Raw genomic sequence first — 24,487 nt, 5'->3', positions numbered from 1 at the left:
AAGCACACTTATACTAAAGCCTATAATAGAGATACAAAATTAAACAAATTCCACATAAAATATGTTTGATTTTTAAGATTGAGCCATTTAAAAAAGTATCTACTGAAGTATGTACATAATATCTGCATTGATCTGCACAGAACTTGTGTTAGTTGAGACACATCGACCGCAATAGTAGACACATCTCTATTTGTATAACCTCGTGTACTGGGTGGACCTTTTTCCCAAGTTAACAAAGCAAAATACTACTGTCTGGTGAAATTAATTAAGTTTCAGTGCATAAAACATGATTCTGTTTAAGGCTGTAGGTTATAGATAAGCCTTGTTGTCTGGTAAAGTGAGCTGCAGGTATAACGTCTGGGCAGGTAAGATAATATATATACCTGTGGAGGTTTTACCTGTTTTCTTGTCAGCGTAGGTGACCTTGTCTATAAAGTAAATAGTGGGGATGGCCCTAAACAGTATAAACTGTCGGAACAAAAGATTCTGGTGGTTCACCTTCTGCTATAGGGTGGCAGTCTAGATCAGACTGTTGACTGCTTCGTGTAAATTGGGGTATGTTTACATGATGAGTTTAACATGAACAGGTAGCTATATATATATATAGGTTTTAAATTAGGCCAAATCAACATGTTACCTATATGAACACAAACGATAGCAGTTGAAACAGTTGTCTTCCCTTTCCATCTGGCATTCATGCTTATAATGATCAAAGATCAATAAATTTGATTAAATTCCTATTGTAAGGGAAAGTTTCAAACTGGTATTTTCTTCAACATTTTCTGGTAACTGCTGCATTAATTTGTATTATCTAAAAATCAAGTCTTCGGTTACCTTTATCTGTCTTAATTGTTATACATACTTATATGGAATAAAAAAGCCAAGCTGTTTTCCCCAGGAAATAATTTTCTATAGTACAAAATATTTCAATTAGAAAATGTCATTTAAAACATTTCATGGTCATGTTTCATTTTCAATAATGTTTAAAAATCACACTCAATGCAGTTATGTTTAGTGATTTCATTGCAGCTCTGACAACATATTTCGATTATGAATTAAACTATTGGTCACACATTGTTTAAACAGTTTTAAATTTACTGATCTATACCCTTTTCTCTGTCATGAATGCTCACATGGATGTTCTTAAGAGGTGACTGATCTTTCGACAAGAAGACTTCCCATAAAGCCCAGTTCCCCACTAACCTGGTAAGATTGTTAATAACATGATGATACAGTCAATTTCCACTGGAAATCTGTCCGTTATCTCTTGGTTGTCTAGAGGTGTCTGAACTATGAAACATATACAGAGATAAAAAAGGTGTGTAGTTTGTGGATTTTGGAACGTTTCTACCCCCTGCTAATACTATGAATCAACATTAACTTTACCATTGACCTTACGAAGCATCCCATCCAGCTTCCTCCATCAGATTTCAATTCTTGCTGAGCCGTTTTAAGCTGGCTTACAATTACATTAAGAGAAGGTTATACTATATTTACCTGTGACAAACCAGGGACGTATAGTGTCTATATACTGTCCCTGGACAAACCCAGCGGTCATTCCTCCTCCAAGTCAAATATGATTGGTCTGTGGGAAGCAAATAATCATGGTTCCCTCTAACAAAGGACATTAAAATTTTATCATGAAATGTACCGAAATAGAACATTACAACTTAACAGTAGAGATTATCAGAACAACTCATTGCAGCCCTCATTTTCATTTTGTTTTCTGGCAACTATCAGCATTAGGCATCTTCCAAAGTAAGATCCACGAGGGATACTTGACAAGGAAAACAGCTTTTTACTGAAAATAGGCCATTACTGGTGAATTCAAATTATCGTACACATTGAACTTGTGAAATACTGATCTGATTGGTGTCGGAAGATATCGGGGAATAACGGCACATCTATCTACGTACCCTGATGAGGTTCTTCAAATGACTCTCTTTATACGTGTCCCAGTCTTGTGATGTCAAAGTTGTTTATAATTTTATTCAGTTTATAAGTATAAAATTCAAAATGGCCTTTTTTGAAAAATGTTCACATGGTTTGTTGGCAATAATGGTGTTCTATTGTAATCATTATCTGAAAATAGGTGTGAAAACCAATCCATTAAGTCTAATAAATGCATTCAAGTAGGGTCATTAGGCTGTTTGAATGGTCAGTCACAGTTGCAGAGAAGCTTAAATTAGACAATGATACAAAGGTGTTTTTACGTCAGCGCTACTGTGGTGGCGTTGGAGTCCCTTTAGTAGAACTGGGGGATGTTACAAGGTGTGAGAGCAGGATGGCTTGTCTTCTCTCATCAATTTCCTGGCTGCAGAATCCATATATGACTAATAGGGCGACAAATTGGGGATCAGTGGGAGGGTGATGCTCTTAACAGGCCACTAACAAGGCTGGTATTAGCAGGTAATTGATTTTCATTAATTACAGGTGTGAAGTTGATTAGGCCATGATCAAGTCTTTGTTGACTTTCAGTGCATGGATAACACACATGCAACTATGTTTTTGCTATGTTTACCTGGGAAGAATTCACTCCATCATCTCGGTATGTAGCCTAGATGACCTTTATGGGATAAAGGAATGTCTGTATGCAGATTAGGGAGCTCTGTTTCACCTACTCCTGATCAGTTACCAACAGCAAATTGATAGTGAGTTTCAGCAGATGATCTAATGTGGGTTTACGATTTCACTGATTTCTATCTGTGAAGAGGAATGTTAAAGACACAAAACACCTCTATTTGGTATGTGTTATACTGAGTTCTTATTCTAGGTCTGTTAGTTGCATGGTTGATTGCAGAACTGAGCTGATCGAGTCTATCACCTGTGACATGATCATCATTACATTTGAGTGAACTTTATGGGTCTTGATTGACCATTGCAGCTCTCTACGATTCATTAAACCAACGCAAATGGTCTAGGGTTCAACTCTCTATCTGGCTAATTGCAATTACTGATGTCCTGTCAAACACCCATGCAAACTTTATACATTTTGGTGGGGTTTCTTTGCATAACTGTATTTAAGTATATATGTTAGCAAAGTTAAGCTCATGTACATCGAAATGCAAGCCTATGTTTTAGTCAAACGAGTTTGAACGAAGATGTATAATATTTCAGGGGTAAAGCTTTTTACAAGAAGCCACATCAAAGCACAAACAAAGACAGCACATTCTGCCTTAAGGCATTTAACACAGAAATGTTCGTGAATGAAAGAAAAACAACAAAGTGTTATGGATTGACTCCTGTGGCAGATACATCTGCTCGATACTTCTGTCTCCAAGATAATCTGGGACGGAGATAAGACCGCTAAATACATCATTGTGTTGCAGTTAAGGCACAAAAAGTTCTGACATACAGCCTTATACAGCGCTACATAACATCACAGGCCATACACACGCCCTCACAGTGTGAAGTCTCTGTCTGGCTGCCTGATGACCCACTGAGGAATTTGACAGGGTGATCTGTTTTGACCAAAAAGACCTACAAAATACTACCCTGCAGGCTTGAATTGGGTCAGAATCCAACAATAAAAAAATAACACTTTATATTTTGAATTAATACCACCAGTGACATGTTTATTCCCCTCCCGTTGCTAAAGGTGAATGAAAGGGCTCAATGAACATCAAGTAATTCATTGGATTCTAGCCCAAAAGACCTGAGATCTAAGACCTGGGATATGGAGCTCCTCCTTGTTTAAAGTTTAAGATCCAAGGCAATGATAGTACCAATTTCATTGAGTCAAGAAGTCCAGAACATAATGGTAGTCTTTTTTTTGTTTAAATTATGAAATGTGATATTAATTCCCATTCAAATTGCTGTATATTCTCCAATTATATCTTTATACTTTTTAAAAACGGTTTAAAAGTTAATAGTCGTATGGAAATTGGAGATCCTTGCCGCACACTATTACACACAAGTTATAGATTGGAGCTAAATACCCAAAACACATGATTGAGTTCAATTATTTTTAATTCACATATGACTGGAATATTCGTTTCACTTTTTATTCTCTTGTTATTTTTGATTATTTCATATTCCTTTTCATATGTATACTATTATTTTGAAGAAAGACACACAAAAAAAAAGAAGTTTATTTTGGGGTTGATGCAAATAGATATATTCAAAAGGTCTCTTGGTTCCCTATCAAAGGTCATGAAGTGCTTTGTACAAAAACAGCATGTAAGTATCATTTTCTGACAAAACTGAAATACATGGTGCATATATAGATACATGATAGAAGTTCAGAGAACATTTTCTCTTTGTTCGGTGGCAAACAGTTTTTCATCCATGATATATGGAAGCCATTTAGTGCAGATATTTTATAGCACCTTTATATGTAGTCTCGTACAGTCATTATAGGTGTGTACGCTTGGAGGAGGAGGATTGGTGAGCAAGTAAATGAACAAAAAGTATCTCAATCAATTCAAAATAATCATTTTTCAAAAAATTACTCAACATCCCGTTAGACGATGCCAGAAATGCTAGGAAGTCCGGAGTCTGAAGTGGTTGCTTTTCTGGACCATTTTTGTATTTTAATGTCTTATCGCTGCCGTTTGAGTTCTGGCCCAAAGAAGTTGTAACAGTGCATGAAGCTCTGAAATTATCTGTTTCAATAAACTAATTGGTTTCTTATGTTCAACAGATGACTCATCCGTCTTCCTTGTGAAATATTCATTAGATTTCTGCACCGAAAAAAGCAGTGAGATTACCTATAAATACATATCTGGCAGGGGCATGCTAACATTGGAATGCTTCTGTTTTCTTAACACAATCCGAAGTATTATCTTAATAAATTTGTTTCCTTAGATTCCTGCTTTAAACTTTACCCGGAATGAAGGCCTTTGTTATGCATGTGCGAAACACAAGAGGTTTTGTTGAGTGCAATGTTACCAGTATCTATACTCGATGTATACATGGAGTTATTTTTGTTTTCTTTGTGCTGCAGCTAAGTATAGAATGAGTTATTATAGATCTAAGTTATTTTCAGCTGATGATGGTGTGAGAGATTTCGTGAGGTAAAGAACAACTGTGTTGAAAAAAATGATGGTGTTTATTGTAACAGCAACTGCTGAGGGCAAATCTGTCTACACAAGCCTGGAGTCTTACCACAGGATCAGACTCTCATACTGTCTGATGTGTTTTCCTTTTCCTTTTAATAAAAAATAAACATGGAAATGTAGATTTTGTTTTGGTGCAGAAAGTTAAAAAGCAATTACACCAGTACTAGTGCGTCTATCTCTATACCTTTCTGCGAAGGAAATGAGGGAACATATTACTTCCATATTCTTTTATGACTGAAATAAAATCGGTGCTAATGTTAATTTCGAAATATTTAAGAATTAATGCAACAGCAAAATGTATATAATAGACACTGAATGTTGTAGATGTGAAAAATACAAGACAATGTTATTTTAAATTATTACTTTTAATGAAATGTGTTTTTTCTTTAATATTTTACAAGTACAATGTACATTTATGCAGTCATTTGATATACCTGGTAAAATCAAAATAAGATATGAAAATATTTCCTTGTTTTTTATCATACGTTAAAATATGAATAAAATAGAAACCAAAACAAAGTGCAGACAGTGGACGAATGCTGGAGGTCTTGATTTAATTCTCCTAAAAACTAATGTAAATTTTAACATACATTAACTGTTGCAGTGTTGAACTAGCCGAGTATAGTAGTAGTAACCCAATATCTTAATTGCAGTTTTTTCGACCGTTTAAAAGCAGTGTAGTCGGAGCACTTGGTATACGAGTGTAGGATAATTACAGGGCTACTTGCTGCACATGTCTGCGAGGTAAAGAATGTAACGTAAACATGGACAAGTACGATGATTGACAAGTACGCATGTTTACTTATGACAGATGGGTTATACTGCGGTAGCTATGCTGGCTGAAGTGATGTACCGACATTGTTATATTGATGATGTTATTGACGAGTTTCTTTGTGATGAAGGCACAGACATATCCATGTTGGTTATAATGCATACACTATATAATGCTTTTGTCCATGGTATGCACAGTTTGAAATTGCATTACTTTTTTTACAAAGGTATTTTATTCTAATTCATTACCGCTGCATTGGTTGCTATTTTGAACAAATCGATACATTCAGTCTTCTTTTGAACATGTGTCCATGTTCATAATGAACAATGATTTTAGTAATCAACATGTAACAGAGCCTAGGTCATTATTTTTCCAATGGATCCGCTAGGAGTCGAACCTGCAACCCTTGGTTTACTATAATCTTAGCTCTGTCGAATGATCTTTATAGCTAAAGAGAGAAATTCTCCCTCTCCGAGCTTGCAGGAAGCAGCAATTATTTTACCAGGGCGACATATATTTTTAACATTAAGCCTCAGTAATTTGGATGGTCAAACCCTGGTAAGTTTTCTTCATGTTGTTGTGTGGTGTTTGTGTTTGATTCATACAATGCTCTGTGTCCTGTCAGGACCAACAAGGCTGGAATTGTCCAATAACATAGGATACACATACCATACACTCTCTGGTCTGTACTGTGTATTGAACAAATTACTCCTCCTCCATCAGCATGCCTTCACCTACTGCCAACTCAGAAAAAAGTGCTTCTATTATGATCCTGATATTGGATGAAAATTATTCCAAGAATTTCTCAATCTGGAATCCATTATTACTGAGATTTTGACCAATTCAGATTATGTTTTGATATTCTCATTGACGCTCAATCTCCTATTTCATCTGAGCCTCTAGTGACATTTGCTATTTTCACATAAAAAAGGCCAGATTGTCATTTTAACAACCAGGATTATCCCATTTATCCAGTTATCAGTATCCCATAATGTAGTTGGAATCCATCTACAGCCACAATTAGGCTTCCTTTAAATGATGGTTATTGAGGAAATGGTGAATTATATTTTGCTGGACAGATGGTCATGCTAGAGAAGTACATGAGGATGGGGGAAACAAAATACTGTTAGATTGATGTGTATATACCAGAACTGGCCTAGTTATTTATCTCTGCCCTTGAGCATTCTCCAAATGTTACTATTATATAGCAGGCGGTCCATCTCCCCCTGCCTCTGACCCAGTGTTGGATCAAGTTCTTATCAAAAGTTTGTTCTTGTGATGAGGTGCTGTAACAAAACCCCTCTCCAGTTACTAAATGATTTAGACAAAAATCCTAAAGATTCTCTATCAGGTTTAGCTGAAGGGTGTTTAATGTCCTACTCTGTGGGTCACAATGTTTGTTGAAGTTGTCTGTGTATACCTGCCCGTTGCCATGCCTTTTTTTGAGGTCATGCTTAAAATACTGCTTGTTTGGCGCTGACTGTCTTCACTTCAATTTTATTGGTAGGTAAATCAGATGAAATTTTTTCTGGTTTATCCAAAGCTATTGGTTTATCTACAAATATAAAATTAACAATCAATATTATAAATTCATTCAAACATTCCCAACAGTGACAATATCTAACAATATTATAAATGGTAAAAGTAAGTTGGAAAAGAAATAGTGCATAGATATGGCTAAAAAAAATATATATTAGAAATCAAGATTTTACATCAAAGTGCAAAATTTATAAGAAAAATACAATTAAAAAAAAATTGACAAATTGTTTTTGGAAGGGGAAATTCAACTTGGTTGGCAGGCCATTTCAAGATCAGAATCTGACATAACCTAGGGATCCTGTCTGTTATAACGTGGCCATATGGACGATCTAGATCCCAGGGACACTGATGTACCACCCTGCATCTTTATATCCATCCCACCCTGACAGTTGTTGCTGGCAGAGTTTAACATGGGAACCATCTTTGGAACCATTTGTTTCTATAGACATCGCGTATCATTATCATTCAGGCTTGAGGATGAAGAGCATGCACAGACTTTTCTGCTGCTCCTGCTGTTCTGTTTATGAATTGACACATCTTTACTTACTTCCTGTTTTTTATTGCCCAATCTACCTCATCATCAAAATGCATCTTACCCCTCCCTGGTAACCCCCTCCCCTCTTAGGTAACTTTCTAAAGTGTTTTCTCTCCTAACCTGGTAAACCCATCTCTTAATATATATCTCTCCTCACACTGGTAACTCCCTCACCTCCAATCCCCTTCCCCCCTCCCCCTCCATGTAGGTATGCAAACACTGTGAAATTTAATTTTCTGGAAAAAAACCATCTCCCTTTTCAAAACCTTTTTTATCTCCATACAAACAAATATTTCTACCATGCAAACACCCTTCCCCTATTCAAAACTATATCTCCCGACATATAGACACCCCATGTCCAGTTAAACCCCACCTTCCATATTCCCTGCCGACATCCCTGGAACTCTCCTAATACTTCTACCTACATTTAATTACTTCACTATGAATCCCTCGTCAAGCTCTGTGTAACCCCTTGCCTACAGGTATCCCCACTTCAAAACCCCTGGATCTTTCCTCCTTTCCTCTCCAACATGTGCTGTAAGTACAGGCCTTATGGTAATGTATACAGATTGGACCAAATTAAAATGTGTATTGGTGCCATTTACATGTTTTCTTATCCTAGACGTGTGTGTTCATCATTACTTGAGACTTGAACAGAGTCGACAGACCACTCTAACAGACTATACCAGCTGGAACAGACCAACCGACAGATGCATCTCAGAATAATGCATTTGCAATGTTAGATATGGGTTAAGCCTCTGGGTTTTGACTTTGAAAACAACCTTTCAAAGTTTTTATGGGGAAGAAATCCCTCGACAAATATGACAGTGTCTAAAAGTACTTCCCATGACTCCCAATTTAACAAAATAATAGTGTGAAATGCTATAGTTTCAGCTGATCAATGCATTAAATTAATTGAATTTGGACAAAAAGCAGGAATAGTGAGGAATTCTGCTGATTTCTAAAGTGAAGGGTGCTCATGAAAAATTGGAATTCTTTGTCAAAATGATAGGGCGACATGGCAGTGTGCATATTGAATGGGCCTATTTTGGGAAAACTTAAAAGGTTTATTTTTCAACAAGGGTACACTGTATGATATATACATGTATTGTTGTGTTATTTATAGTTTAACCTTTACAGAAGAAATCTTGACCTATAGTGGTTTTGTAGGTCATATAGTAATGTTTGTAGGTCATTGACTGCCCCGTCTCCCAATGTCGTCTTAACTTCTATGCGTTGAAAGTCGAGCCTACTTGATGTATAATTAAGATTACATCTGATCGCTGGTTATATACCAAATACACTGTACAAACTCGTAATTATCGGGGTTAACAAGCCAACATACTTCCCAAACTCTCCATGCTCCAAAGACTTTCAGTGGCATCTATTGACAGAAAAATAAAAAAAGACAGAATATTAAAATCTAATTGCCACCATTTAGCAGATGGTTGCACTTTTACAATGCTAGGTGGTAGTTCATGTTTGTTGTACGTACATGATGCATTAAAATGGAATATTTGTGTTTTGTCAGATCTGATGATAAGCCATCAACATTTTACTGCAGTGTATATAATGTGTTGATGCAAACTTATGCACAGAGTTTGGTTGTCAAGATATTAAATAAATATGTGCTTCTTAAAAATCAGAACTCATTCTGGAGATTTTAAATATGGCCCCTGAAGCATTCAGAATGTGTGAAATTTGTCGGACTTAAATTGGTAAAGAATTTGCTTATCATTGTCATTGTCAGCTGAGGCATGTGGTGTTGGTTAGGTGTTGCTAGACTTATTAAAAGTATCTCTTGTCCATAACAAGGCTTTGGTCTTACCCAGCTTGCTGAAATTCTAGAATTATTAATGACAGTTCGTTCTTTTTGAAATTCTGTCTAAAACCTCAAGGTTTGAGTGAAATAATGAAAATAGCGATATTCAATAAAGATTACCAATGAGAAAGGCTGAAAAAGTACTCAAACTTAAATATTTTTGAGGTAAAAAAATGGTTTTGGGATTCTTACAAGCTAACCAAACCTAGTTTATGTTGACCTAGGTCATTTGTCACTGATGACTGGACTTATCACAGCATTGGTCAGTCTGTATTTGACCACAGGCTGTGTTGTCTAGTCTGGACAATAACTAGGTTTATTCAGAACCAGTTGGATGTCTCTGAAGTGAAAACTTGTTTTCACTGTAGCTTACTTCGGAGATATTTGTACCGATTATTGTTGGTAAATATTGAGCTTTTTTCATTGTACTCGGATTGTCTGCAGTGCATAAGTCTTTGGCTGTTTTAAGTTTACATTTTATTTTCCTTTGTTATTCATTTTCAATTGTTGTTGATACCTTAAAGGTTTTAAAAGTCACAATTTACATAAAATATAAAAACAAATGACGACCTTCCTGTTTGTAAAGAAAGCTTACTATACTCACAAACCAAAACAGTAGAAAATATTGATATATATGAAATGTTTACATCACTGCTTACTATATACTCGCAAGCGAGTACCAACAGAAGATATTAATATATAAATTGTTAAATCTATGACTAGAATCTCATCACCCATGCTTTTGGTTTCAACCTGAATATTCAAAAGGTTTCATTTGAACAGATTTTATCGAAAAACCGCGAGCATCAGATACTCTCCGGACCGGGTAATGAAGTAATTAATTTTATATCCTGTTAGTATTAATTACTGACCAAATATGCATAGTCACACACATTTCTGCTAGGGTTGTACATGTACATGTACAGTGTACCATGGCTGCAATTGCTAGCATGAACACATCATCTGCAGCTGGCCCACCTAAGCGTTCTCCAAATAGCTGACAATTGATTTAATTTATCGAGTACTTAATTGACTGGTTATTCATTGTTCTCCCAAGGTTTTGAAATAGGTGGTTGACATTGTCAACTTTGATGACGCTTGAACCATAAAATAATACTAGGGCTAGATGTTGAGTTGAACTTAAGTTGACTCAAAATGATACTGTTGCCAAGGTAACAGAGATAATATGTACACTGTTTTTCTTATGCAAAGTACATATTAGTGTCAGCTTCTTTTTCAAGTTAATACTGATTACTGTATCATGTACTCTGATCCTGTCAATAAAGCTTATAATTATTAAGGGGTCAAATGAAACCCCCTGCTGAGTAGTGTCCCCTATCCTTAGTTCCGTGAGCCTGATTTATAGGGGACTGTGTGTTGAGGGTGCTACAGTAAAGATTTTAGTTGTGAGGGTATAAAGGTTGAATCATCCACCACACCACTGATACAACAGATAGGGTAGGATTACATTGTTTGGATATGTCAGCTCGGTCATTTTAAGTTGGGACGAGGATGGGACATCATTTTAAATTTGGAGAGGATAATGTCACAACTGTCCATCGTGTCATAAATATTAGTGTACATGTGTATCTAGGCCAACACTAAGTCTGGAGGGAGCTGGAGAAGGGTGAACCCCTCTATCAGAGTCAGTGGGACACCCGGCTAGAAGATAAGGGAACACAAAGGGAGGTGTGTGTAACAACACAGTGTGTCGGAGCTGCCTCCATGTGTTAGTATGGGCGAGATAGGCCGGGCAGGTTGTGGCAATGTTAGTCTGGTCTCTCACCAATAATGGAAACCGACTTCAATCTAAGGAATCTTTCATACACACTTCTTAATATATATACATGTGATGGATTGGGAATATAAATATTTGTGATGCTTCAATTAATTTGATGATTTCAAAGGCAATGTTGTTCTGATGGTTTTGTAATTAACAACTCCGAAACCTGTCTGTCTTCTGTCAGTGGAAATGTGTAGTGTTAGTTGCCTGTGGGATTAAAATAAGATATTGTGGTAGAAAAAAAGTGAGTTTTGAAATTGATTTGAAGGATATGGATTCTACAGACTGTTTGGATTTTCGATTTAAGCCTTGTCATGGAATTTCTTCACATCTAATATTTGGATTTAATTAAATGGAGAATGTAAGTATAAATTTTATTGTATAATGGTATAGGAACATGTTTGTANAGGGGGGGGGAGGGAAGGCTGGGGGGTTACTTTGCTATATACATATGCTATCACATATCAATATACATATCTAAATAGATGGGACCAGACACCTGGTAATTGTCCATTTAAATGCTAGACGTGATGCTGTCTTGTGTTCACTTTAAAGCAACATAGAAAATACAGATAAATTTGATCTGGAGTCATCAATTAAGTTTTTTATGCTTGCCTGAACACGATATAAACTTTCGATACATATAGTGCTACGTAGTCATGAACCATGTGAAAGATTTTATGATGATTTTATCTTGGGGCAATTATCTTTTAAATCAATATTTAATGACCAAAATAAAATATGTCCTGTGTTTGCATAGCGTTAATAATATTTCACAACTCGTTGATCTGTATGGAATGATCTTGGGGCATTGTACTATGTGGGCGAAAATAGCTCTATCATACCGAATGTCCACATTCAGGGTAAATATTGATGAAAAGTAGACCATCAGAAAAATCTATCGACTTCTGGGCAGCAACTTACCTAATAGGAAAATATTCCCCTGTGTAATTATAAACCTGGCTGCCAGGTATAAAGACTATCCGTATATTGATTGGATATTGATGAACGTGACACACTAATCGGTTAAAGCCCGACAATGATAACATGATATATTACCTTACGTCATTTATAGTGCAAATAGGAATTTATATGTAAATAGGGTGTGGACAACTAAAACATCGGATTTCTAGTTTTGTTTTTTGTTTGTTTTGCGTGTTTAAAACGATCGTTATGTCATTTATAAGATTAGATAGATTTATTGTATCAAGAAATGCATAACATGTGTAATAATTAACTCATTAACCCCTGAAGACACATTTGAACTCTTCCAATTCAAATGTTGGAATAGTTCATTATGAAATTTCAGAGGTGGATGAGTTATAATGATAATGATAAAAATACATCTTTTTTGAGTCCTTAACAACGTAGTGTTAAGACGCCCATATGAGATCACAGGGAGTTGTCTCATCATAACTGTTCAACTGTGGAGGAAACGATGAGTCCCGTTCAGCTATCAGTGGGAGGGCATCTTTATTTAGTTGGGTGCAGTTGATCAATCAGGATTGCTTCTATAATCTCATGCTAACTTGTACCAACCCTGAAACCGTCATAGACAACATGAAAATATCTATTAGACGGCTGTTAGCGTTTGTATGGCGTTTTATTACAAACTGCTTGTTTTGATGTTGGCCACGTTCAAAGCTACCATTATGGATTTCTGTCTCTTTAACTCCATAAATGGTGCAGAATTTATCATATGTCTGATTGCGCTATGGTATCGGAGGACCACAAACAGGAAGCTGGCTGGGCTAGAGAATTTTTTTTTGGTGGAGTCCAGTGTCGTTAGATGTATACTAAAAGAAAGATGATTGAAAAGATGTCGCCATTGCCTGCAGACACAAATTCTGTTAAGTGTTTTTTACTGAATTTCATCAGAAACAAGATATGTATGATCATAAAAACAATCTAAAACTGTTCAGACGAGGTATTTCAAAGGAATGAATAAATTCAATTGATCACAATTGATGCACTTCATTATCAGTATGAATATGTATACAGGGAAAACGACCTTGTACAAAGCTGGGGATTACCTATTTAGCAATTGTAACAGGAAACAATGCCTATTGTAGTGAAACACATAAACTTGCCGAAAATTTCTGTTTCATCTTCAATTATTTGGGAATCACTTTTTGTTCAAAACATTTAATTTCATATGAGTCTGGCCCCCATCTGTAATACCGGATCAGAGGGGTCTATAGGTTTGCATTGAACCCTCTGTCCATCAGTCTGTGCATCTTTTAGTTTGAAGCATACTTCATGAACTATGTCGCCTACAATATTGGATTGGGGTACCCCTTGGCAAAAGAAGGGTGTTGTGTACTGAAATATGGACTTTTTACACCACTATAAGCAGAATTATGGCCCTTTGTTAATATTTTACTCCAAAGTTTGTTAGGAAGTGGATGGCAATCGAATGCTTATAATTTTCCCTTAGTTTTGGAATAAAAAGGTATCATAAATGATCAAAGGGCCACAAGTGGTGCAGGAAGTATTAATGACTACTACTTGTAGAGGTCAGTTATGCATTTTAGAAGCACTTTATGCATGTAGTCCCCGATGCTTTAGTTCCTGATGGGAACACCAGTACCTTATCTCGACAGTCCTTTAAACGAAACGAAACGGGGGATATTATTAATTTGGGTTTGTCAGTCTGTCTGTCTGTCTTTCTGTCACGCTTTGTTTCTGTGCAATATCTGCAACAAAATTGTTAACCGATTTTCTTCAAACATGGTACCAGGGTTAACTGCCTTAAGGGCTAAACCTAGCATCAATAATGTTTACCTACAATATGTCCTGCAAGTGGGGGATATAAATTCCACGAATTTGCTTGTTTTGAAAGAATTTTCAACATTTTTAGGTCTTTCATTAACTATACTATCATGTAGACTATAAATCTCGTGAATGAAAACAGTAGTGTTGGCAAACTCTGTGAATGTTCACTTCTGTTCAGTCTCAGGCCGTTCAAGTGGTGCAATGATATAAACATGACACATGGAGATTTATTGCTGTACAATATATTCATTGTTAAAAAATTCTTGTTTTGAGAATATCATGAATCTGCGGATATCCATGTAGCCATGTATAGCTATATATATCCATTCATGCTGTGTGACATGTGCTTCCTAGTGCGTAGGAGCGTGTGACCAACAGCTGGAATAGTTATCGTGATCCCTCGCACACACATGTGGGACCACTTCACAATGTCAGTACAAATATCTATTTTATCTTCCACGGATCCTTCATAACCACCCAAGTGCTTCATATTTGCTGTATGATGGGTCTCAATATTTCCGTTTGTGTTTGCAACCACTTGTTCTTCCATGCCATCTGCAGATTTTCCCCCATCATTACTCAATCTTTTGTCCTGTTTTTTTGGCTTAATGATAAATCGGTGGATCTATTTACCATCTGTTGTTTCGTTATCACAAATATCACAATAACGTTTTTTATAATGTACGTTTTGTTTACTGATTTGTGTGTATTGAATTTCTGCAGTATCATATGAAGATCCATATCGTTAATTATTTTATTCTGACAACAAGTTGTTACAGATGCTGTTATTATGTTGTGTATATTTGCATCCTTTCTATTCTGGTATCATTTAACAAATAATGATGCCATTTAACAAAACAGTTTTCTGATAAATGAAAATTATGCTGTAATTTGTCACAATATTAAATATGATACTTTTCATAAACTATATAATGATTTAATCAGCATTACAAATCACAATATACATGTTTATGTTGCTATTTATACCTCACAATTTCAACCTCCTGACACAAATAATTACAAAGAACTCTGCCTGTTGTCTATCTCTCACAGGGAAACTCCATCTTTATGAATGCTACCATTTATCATTTAGATATTTTGCTACTTATGCTATTGTATTTCAACCTGACACAGGTTATTAGACATAATTTTGTCCACTTAGCCTGTTCTCCATCATTCTCTGTTGACCTTCCAGTGTTATCTTTCCCTATACATCTAGGCCAGGTCCCTTCTCAATCTATGGTTAGCTTAACGAAAACATGATGCAAATATTACATTTACCAGGCAATATATATGTTTCCAAAAATCTTAAAATCCATGAACATGCATGAACAGCAGCTAGAAAATTATTATTTGAAGATATAAATAAATGCATGTCCCATTTTTACTTTTTTTAATTGACAACTTGTTAAGCTTAAAAAGATTTCAAAAATGGTGCCAGATGTTACAAGATTTGTTAATTTTAGGAACAAGTCAAAATTTGAAAAGAAAAATCCACAGACACATGTTTCTGATTTCATTTTAAATGTTTAAGCAGGTTCATTTCCATCAATCAATATCAATTGCTATATCTGTTTCTTAAAGTTATTGTTAAGCCAGTGACATGTTGAAGATTTATTTAGGTCATTTCTGTAATAATTTAGGATTGGAGTTAAGGTCATTTGCTCAATAATTCAATTCCTGTATAGGGGGTCTAACTACACATTCACTCTAGTAGATAAGAACTCTACACCGTCTGATAAGCACAATCAAACTGTCTTGTAGATTTATGCTTACGTTGAGATATTTTTGGGAGGATAAAAAGATACCAACACTGACAAATTTATGTTTCTCCGAGACATTTCAGTAATAAGGCCGTAAGTGGTATATTGATGATGACACAGAAAGTTTACGGATAGAGTTCGGTTTTTGTTGACTGTTTCCATTGGAAATTTAAAAAAAAAAAGCCATTAGAAATTAACGTATAAAAAAGATGTCTGATAGAAAATATAATTAGTTTGTATGATAATTTGGGTTTCCATATTGGACCTATTTGTGTTTTGGTTAGCAGTGTAATGATATATAATGATATATAGGCCGTTTGTTTTTGTTGGAGTGTAGTCAACTCATTATATATCGGGTGTTGGCAGTACCATAGAGTGCGTCGTAGGTCGGATATAGAACGAAGCATTCACCTTCCTCATATAAGTTATTAAATAATTGACATTTCTTGTAGTGCAAGCACACAAAAATAGAAAGCTGATGCTCATAACAGTCAACATTCTCGTATAAATTTCTTCGCTGATGTTTTATATATATACACATGTATGCTTGTGTGTAATTAATAGTAAAATGTTGGAACCGATGCCAAGGTTACAGTCTAAGGAGCCAAAATATTTCCTCTCTTTAAATTCTAAAACTGAATGCATGATATATTAAGACGTTTTTCGTAGTTCAGGGTGGTATTTTTTGTTTTTAAAGACATACTGGCACCTTTGAATTTGTAATTTGATTGCGAAATGAAAAATTAAACCTGTCAAAGTTGTTTGAAATGTTACGTGATTAACTTGCCAGGATCAGGTTTTCTCTGTATACATACCCAAGTCTGAGCTTCCCTTGTCTGGCTCCAAGGAGGTAGGGTGAGACAAACGTCTCTTTACTGTTTTTATGCTATCAAGTTAACCTTATAATGAGATAATTGTAAAATGAGTGGATTTCATGGTGTATAGATTTAATTCAATTAATTGTTAAGTTCCTAGTAGTGGGAGATCTCTGTGCAGAAAATGGCTGAGTTTATCAGTGTAGCGTATAATGCCAGTCTGAGGGGATAATTAAAACCACTTTTTCTACATATCTCTAAAATTGTATTACCACTTGAATTGAGTTTGTGCGTAACAAAGTATGCAAGCATTATTCCCTTTGAGATTGTTTGTTAGCTTAAAGTAGTCATGGGGCTGTTTTGTTTACGTTTATAATAAGTCACATTGACATTATAGATAATATAGTTATCATGCTATGAAGTTATGGCCCCTGTACTTGTGTCCTAGTCATTTAACTCTTGATCAGGCACAATGTCATTAGAGGTCATGCTTGTGGAGGATACAATCAAGTTCAGTACAGCTCGGGAATAGCTGGGTCTCTGTACCTCCGACATATGTAGCAGCTTAGTTCACCTGGGATATTCCCTATAGTTCATACATTTGACTGGCTTTCAGCTGTCTTAATGACTATAATCTTGTCTTTGGACTTGAGCAGGCCTAATAGAGCATGTAGACTTGCTTAAGTGCAGATATATAGATTGAAAAATAATGATGATGTATAGATGTTTATACAAGTATATATAAGATTCTGTTCAATTTTTGCATGGGGAGAAACTGTGGCAAAATCTATAACATGTCATTAAGGTACTTAAACAATGAAAGGGATTGAGGCGGCTAAATTTGACAATATACAATAGTGTAAAATTATAGGTTACTCAAGCTGTTCTATGTAATAAATGTCATTTGAATTGAAAAAAATGCAGTATGTAGTGAATTCTGTTGACTTTTGAAGTAAAAAATTAATGTGAAAAAATCCCTCCGGAATAAAACAAAGCTTATGCAAGTAAATCTAACATTACCAAGTATGTATAAAGTTTATAAAGAGGACTTCTTCAGATAGAATGACAATGTTACGTTTCGTGTATTGGAACTTCAAATCTGTGCAGGGGTACCATAATTGCACTGTAATTACATTATATAAGCATACTAAACACATATTTGCTGTATAGGCACTTATCAGACGCCAGGCGCTGGGTGTCAAGTGAAAGTAAAAAACCTGGAACTTGTCATGTGACCTTGTGTTGGTCACATGACTCCCCAATGTTTTCCACGCCCAGTTTGGTGTATTAATGAATCACATGTTGAATGTACTATGATTTCCTGCTATCAGGTTATTATGTTATCTTGCAAGCAGCTATAGAGTAAATACTCCCTGGAGGGTATTTATAACCATATGGCTACTCCATCTTCCCTCAACACCTTCCCTGACCTCAAGGCCCTGTCTTTTCTCCATAGCACCCTCCAACTTTAAGGACTTCCTCAGGGTTTCCACAAGGACCCCCTCTAAAGTCCCACAAACGTTCCTTTGCAGAAGGTCCCCTATGGCTCTTCCATCAATGATAAGGGGAGCAGACATTAGACAAGCTGAGCTAATTATTTAGTCAACAAGACCAATATTTGTATACCCCCTAGCCAGCTGAGATAGGTCAGAAATAAAAATATTTATTTAGCCTCCTACAGAGGTTCAGGTGATGGGGGATTTACCCCCTCCCCTGTGCACAAGGTAAATTGAAAGAATCACACAGGCCAAGAAACTTCTTTCTTTTTCTCGCAATAGCAGATACATGTAGTAATATACATGTAATACATTAATTACACCAATATACAAATGTACAAGATACTCCTTGCATAGCTTCCAATTTGTATACTTAGATAAGTATGTGTTCTTGTACTGTTAAAAAGACCTGTGCGCAAAATGCGAATGAGCAGCGTAGAATGTGGTTATTTTTGGCAGCAATGCCACGTTTATAAAGTGATGTAACTACAGCCAAGTATGCGGTGGTGTTAATCAGGACAATACACCTGACAAATCACGCTTGTCATCATCCTCATTTACACCTTAAACCATTGCCCTCCCATTCTAACTCATTATTCCGGAGTTCCCTCGTCCACCTCCTTCCTCCCAGCCCTACTATACATCTCTACCCCCTTTCTCCCAGTTGCCTCCCCTCTCCTCTCAACTTCAAACCCATTTTCTTTCTTGATGTCTGCAGCATTTGTTTAATACATGATCACATTTCTATTTATATGTTTTGGTGAAAATGGGCTTAAAGGATTGCTTTGTCCCTGTTACATTTTATTAGCAATATATATCCAATCATAAAAATGTTTGATTTCTCATTAAACAAAACAGCAACCAACAAAATGAATGTTATCTTATAATTAATTGACATTTTGGAGAAGCAAATTCAGAGTTCAATTTTGCTTTTATCGTTGAAAAAGTATACGTGTAACAGTCTGTTTAGCTAATTAGCTATACATGTATTGAAGAGGATTCAAATGAATGTGGTGTGTGAGATTTGTTTTCTTTTTTTGAAGTAATTATATAACTTTACAGTACTCAACAAATAAAACACAAATGCAGTCAAATTGCAGTTCATTGTTTTGACCTTTTCCTTCTTTATATTTTGCAGTCTTTACTGGCAAAGGCTGTCTATGACAATTATGCGGAGACGCCGGATGAGGTGGCGTTTCGTCGAGGTGATGTCCTGACAGTGTTAGAACAGGACACCGGCGGACTCGAGGGATGGTGGCTGTGCTCCTTCCGCGGAAAACAGGGCATAGCCCCGGGCAACCGATTAAAGCTGATAACGGGGATGCATGAATCGGGGGACATAACTCTGGATAACAGTCGGATGGATAGTTCAAGCATCGATATAAGCAAAATGGTAAATACATTCTTTCAAAAATATTTTACAGTCAATGTTTTATACTGATCAGATTGTTTTTTTCAATCGTATTACAATTATGCATGAATCATAGTGGATGTTTTTCTTTTGTTAGAAGAGGTTAATATTACAGCATTGACNGGGGAGGGGGGGGGGAGGCATGTATATCTAAATATGTACATACAGCTCTAAAAGGTAGACATTAGTTTTGTGGAGGTGTGTGTCACAATGGGACATCAAATCACACTATATATAGTCCAAGAGTGATCATTAGGGGCAGTGATAACCTGTACCTGTATATAGATGTACTTGTCAGGTAAGCATTTCATCACCAGGCTCTCAGGTGGTAAGACTTCTAATATAATTCCATGTGCGTAGTAGATCGGTCGACACACCTGTGTCACACAATGTACACATTGACAACTTATGACATCTTAAACCCATCCTTATAAACTCCGCACAAATATCATAAAATGAACAATCCCTTAACTTGTGTTTCAGTTTTATATTTCATAATGATAAAGATGCAGGTGTTTTAACAAAAATTATGAAAATTGATCTAATGGGTCTGTAACATATGGCATAGCAGAAATATTTATGTTTCATTACGTAGGCTTTGTATAGACAGAGCTATTGTTTATTGTTTCTCGTTATACTATAAGATTATATTCATATAAATGACTAATGGAGGGATATTATATTCTTTAGAAATACTTTTTTAAGGTTTCACTATACCAAAAGCCTTCCAAGGTCAATCCTGTTTCAATAGTAGCGGAAGTCTTCACAATGTAGCTTTGTACAAAGTGCTTACAGCTTCTTAAGTCAATTAAACAATAAATATCTTTAGAATAAGATAAGGCTTTTCCATCGTAAACAAATTTGAACATTTTCTAAAACTTTTAACTTATATTCTCTTTCCATCTGTAACTCGATAAAACAATGTCATCTTTGTCAGTGTTTGGATGAAGAAGGCTGGGTTTTATAGAACTTTTGTACAGATTTGTTCTGTTAAGCCGTCTTAGTGTAACGGTCCCATGTGTTCATTTATGTCGAGTGTCTCAGACCTGTTGAACTCTGGCCCCATTCACAATCCACATGCAAACTGCAGTCAAGCAGATTATTAATATGCTTTCTGGCTGTAGCATCAGGTAGTTACTTCCTGCTCAGGGAGAGCAACATAACCTGGTATCAGATTCTCTGGGATGCAGAAAAGTTTGCGGCATTTGCTCAAGATGTATACGACATCCATAAATGGCAAAGTCCTGAATGATGGAGATGCATTATGATAGCTAGCAATTGCAGGCTTTTCTATGATGCAGACAGAAGATGACACAAGGCCGGCACGAAATAAAAATTCAAGCAAACTTTACACATATCTCGCCCAACATTTTAACACACTTATGAGTTTAAGTTGCTTGGGCAAAATCAGAGTCAGCAGAATATCCTGTGTATGAAGACATGTAGAGTTTGTATGATACAGACTGATAACTTAACAAAATCTAAAGTTAAACCAGTCATTATGGTACAGCAGTGTGAATATTGAAAGAATTTACTTATTTTAAATTATAAATCTGTACGACACAAGATTTGAAATAGTATGTGCAGTTTGACTTCAATATTCATCATCAAAGTTATAAATGATTTGATGAGGTGACTTGGGGAGGTAAATAGAACAGCTGTTATAGGGTCATGTGAGGACAGGTCCTGTATATCATCTGTCCTACAGAACTACTTCTACACAGATGTCACACAGATAGTGTTTTACTTCTGACAGATCTCATGTCAGATCACACACTTCCCTTTGGGCAAAGCAATGAACAAAAAATCAGGGGATGAAAAACAACATTTTTTACCTCATTTTTTATCGCAGGTAAATCTGTTTCCATATGCCCACCGGGTACGAAATCAGGGAGGAAACAAAGTATTTTTAGCACAGGTTTCCACGACTTCCAGGCACCATTAGTTTGCTATAATTACATTTGTACTGTAGAGGTTCACAACATCAGAGTACACGATAAATGAAACACAGAAATGAAAGGTTTTCAATATTCACAGGTTGTCAATTTGTGATAATAACATATTGTATACAGATGCCCAAATAAGATAGGGTTCTAATTTTATGATGTTTATGAAAAGTAGATCACAAATCTTTCAAAACCAGTTCTGTAGACACAGGTTCTGGTTTCCATTTCATTACTTTTCTTTTTTTTTTTATCTTTGGTCAACATAAATAGGTGTTATTTCATGACAGTCGGTTTAATTTCTACCCCGTGAGATTTTGGTATTCAGTATTGTTTTCTGTAAAAAAGTTATGTAATGGACTGTAGAGAGAAAATGACAGGATTATTATCCCTGTTAGATAAGAAAGCAAGTGTGTATAATGTATCTTATCTCACAGACTGCTGTCAAAGTAAAAGATTAAGGTATATCAAATTTGGTGCAAATTTTAAGAAAAGCTTTAGGACAACGCCTTCCTCAGATATTTAAAGGAAGATAAGGGTCAAGTCTTCTCGTAAGATTTTGCCTGTATGCAGCGATATGACAGCTTGACCTTCCTTTGTGGGCAGGTCTGGGGTGGCCTTTGTGATTGAGTGTTGGATCGTAATGGACCCAGTAATTTGAAACCTTGAAGAAGAGATCTACAATACATATGTCACATTGTGACTGTCAGTCTTGTGTAGCCCACTGAGAGGCTTAATAATATACACTCTGGTGGTTTGAGAGACAGAACACACCTCTATATGACGACTTGGTGTAGAATCTAACTAACCTGTTACAAGTGTATACACCCTGGGTTACCCGAAGGTAGACAGATCTACAAGTGTCATATTTAGGCCACTATATAGGCTAGGTGTATTTATTGGTCTGATATATTTACCCTTATCGTAATGCCAGTCAAATTGAAATTTAAAGCTACATTTGCCTTTGTGTACAATTTGTATTGTAATAAACTTATCAGCTTTGTGTGTTTTGCGAGAGATTTTGATTTACTGGTGGGGATCTGATTAGGGCTATATCTGTAGATGGTTATAATACAAGATGCCATGTATTTAAAGCGTTATTAGACTGTCAATTTATCTAAATTTTTATATTTTATTTTAGTGCTGACCGAAACATGTATTTTCCTAATCTTTGCTTCATTATAACTATTTTAAATCCAAATAGTCTAGAGTTTTGTTTAGAGTTTTGTTAATAATTTCTATATCTAAAAAAAAAAAAATTAAACATTTTTTAGCAAAGAGTAAACAGTGCTATAAACATAAAAAAAGTTGGAACTGCCAGACAACTCATTAAGACATATGCTGCAGTAGACATTTTAAACGTTCGACACAGACACAGACAACTCTGATTTTTTCAGCAAATCATGTACATGTGACCTTAATGAAAACCTTCACAGTTAACAGGAAACTGGAAATTTTATCAATGTTGTATATCTTCAGGAAACCAAAATCTTTCCAGAATTTATCTCAAGAGATAAAATGGAAATTGAAATCCTGAGCTCTGGCAGAACACTAAACAAAAAGTAAACATTTTGGCTACTTAAACCCATTGGAATTGAAGGATATTTTATGAACCTGCTTTTAAGTTTTGAATTTTTGTCTGTCTGGGTTGAAAATAGAACTTGGGCAGATCTTTTACAAGTGGAATGTGGCTACTAAACCTTGTATTAGCCCTGGAGGGACAATTTAAGTGTTATTCTGAATCTCTATCTCATCCAACAAACTGTCTAGAAATGGAAATTTTATAATCCCAAAAAAATTCTTCGTGAAATTCAAATGTATACACAATTTGTTCCTGATCCAAACCACTGACAATGTTTACTATTGGCTCCTGTACTGATAAGAATATTGCTCATCTGTATTGAATACAGGTAGTAGGTACCTTCACTTAAGGACAAACATTCGATCGACCATGTATGGTTAGATTATCATTGTAAATGACCAAACCATGCTGGATATAAATTAAGTCAAACTTAAATTAAAAAAATAGTCTTTTTTTCGAATTTTTACATAATGTTTATGAAATTTTGACTTTTGACATCTTGGTATCTGCTGGTGTATATAGGAGTTGGTAACCATAAAGCTAACAATACATAGTATAGTTACAGGTCACACACCTGGACAGGTAAATAAAGGAGCTCACACTGAGGGGATCCATCTTCTGTCTAATCAGTTACAGGGGTACGAGCTGGTCGTTGGTCCCTTCACGTTTAAATATATCGGTCAAACATGGGCAGCTCCAAACACAAATAACGTGAAATATATACTCAGGTTTGTGTGTAAGTAGACCCAGCTAACCTTTGTTATTAGATTTGCTTTTGAGACAGAAGTAAAAATGAAATGCAAAATATTGTCATTTCTACTTCCTGTCATAAATTTTATTTCCAATGTTGCAATCTGTTACATTTTGGAAAACAATTGTGATTGTTACAATTGCATTTAAAATTTTGTTTGAAAAATCTTTAAACGGGGATTGCGTGGGTACAGGACACAATTTTGCTCCAAAATCCATACAGAAAATATCCTATGTTATATCCATGTGTCACTTCCATTCATTAAATATTCAATACTATTTCAATTAATATGGGAATTTTTACACCTTTATAAAATCAGCCCAAAAATATACTACAGGAAATTGCCTAATCATGTGTTGTCGCTTCCTCCACACAATTTTGTAGTTCGCGATGTGTGTTTGTAGTCACACCCACATATCTCCTTATGGTAATTCTAGGAT

At 35.7% G+C, this 24,487-nt stretch overlaps 1 protein-coding gene across 3 annotated transcripts in view; it reads left to right on the top strand.

The window, feature by feature from the left end:
- The window catches only part of LOC110467508 (enhancer of filamentation 1-like), a 68,803-nt gene that overhangs the window by 17,978 nt on the left and 26,338 nt on the right, over window positions 1-24,487 (top strand). For 2 of the 3 annotated variants that reach the window (XM_021524713.1, XM_021524712.1), the window contains exon 2: window positions 19,499-19,753. In XM_021524713.1, coding sequence (XP_021380388.1) covers window positions 19,499-19,753 — 255 coding nt within the window. Of the gene's footprint in view, window positions 1-11,848; window positions 11,873-19,498; window positions 19,754-24,487 lie in introns of those variants that run through there. The other variant, XM_021524714.1, reaches the window with a different exon arrangement.

Source organism: Mizuhopecten yessoensis, unplaced genomic scaffold (assembly GCF_002113885.1).
Source record: "Mizuhopecten yessoensis strain PY_sf001 unplaced genomic scaffold, ASM211388v2 scaffold11175, whole genome shotgun sequence".
In the NCBI taxonomy this organism is placed as follows: domain Eukaryota; kingdom Metazoa; phylum Mollusca; class Bivalvia; order Pectinida; family Pectinidae; genus Mizuhopecten; species Mizuhopecten yessoensis.
Note: the sequence above shows the minus strand (reverse complement) of the source record. Positions and strands in the feature narration are given on the sequence as shown.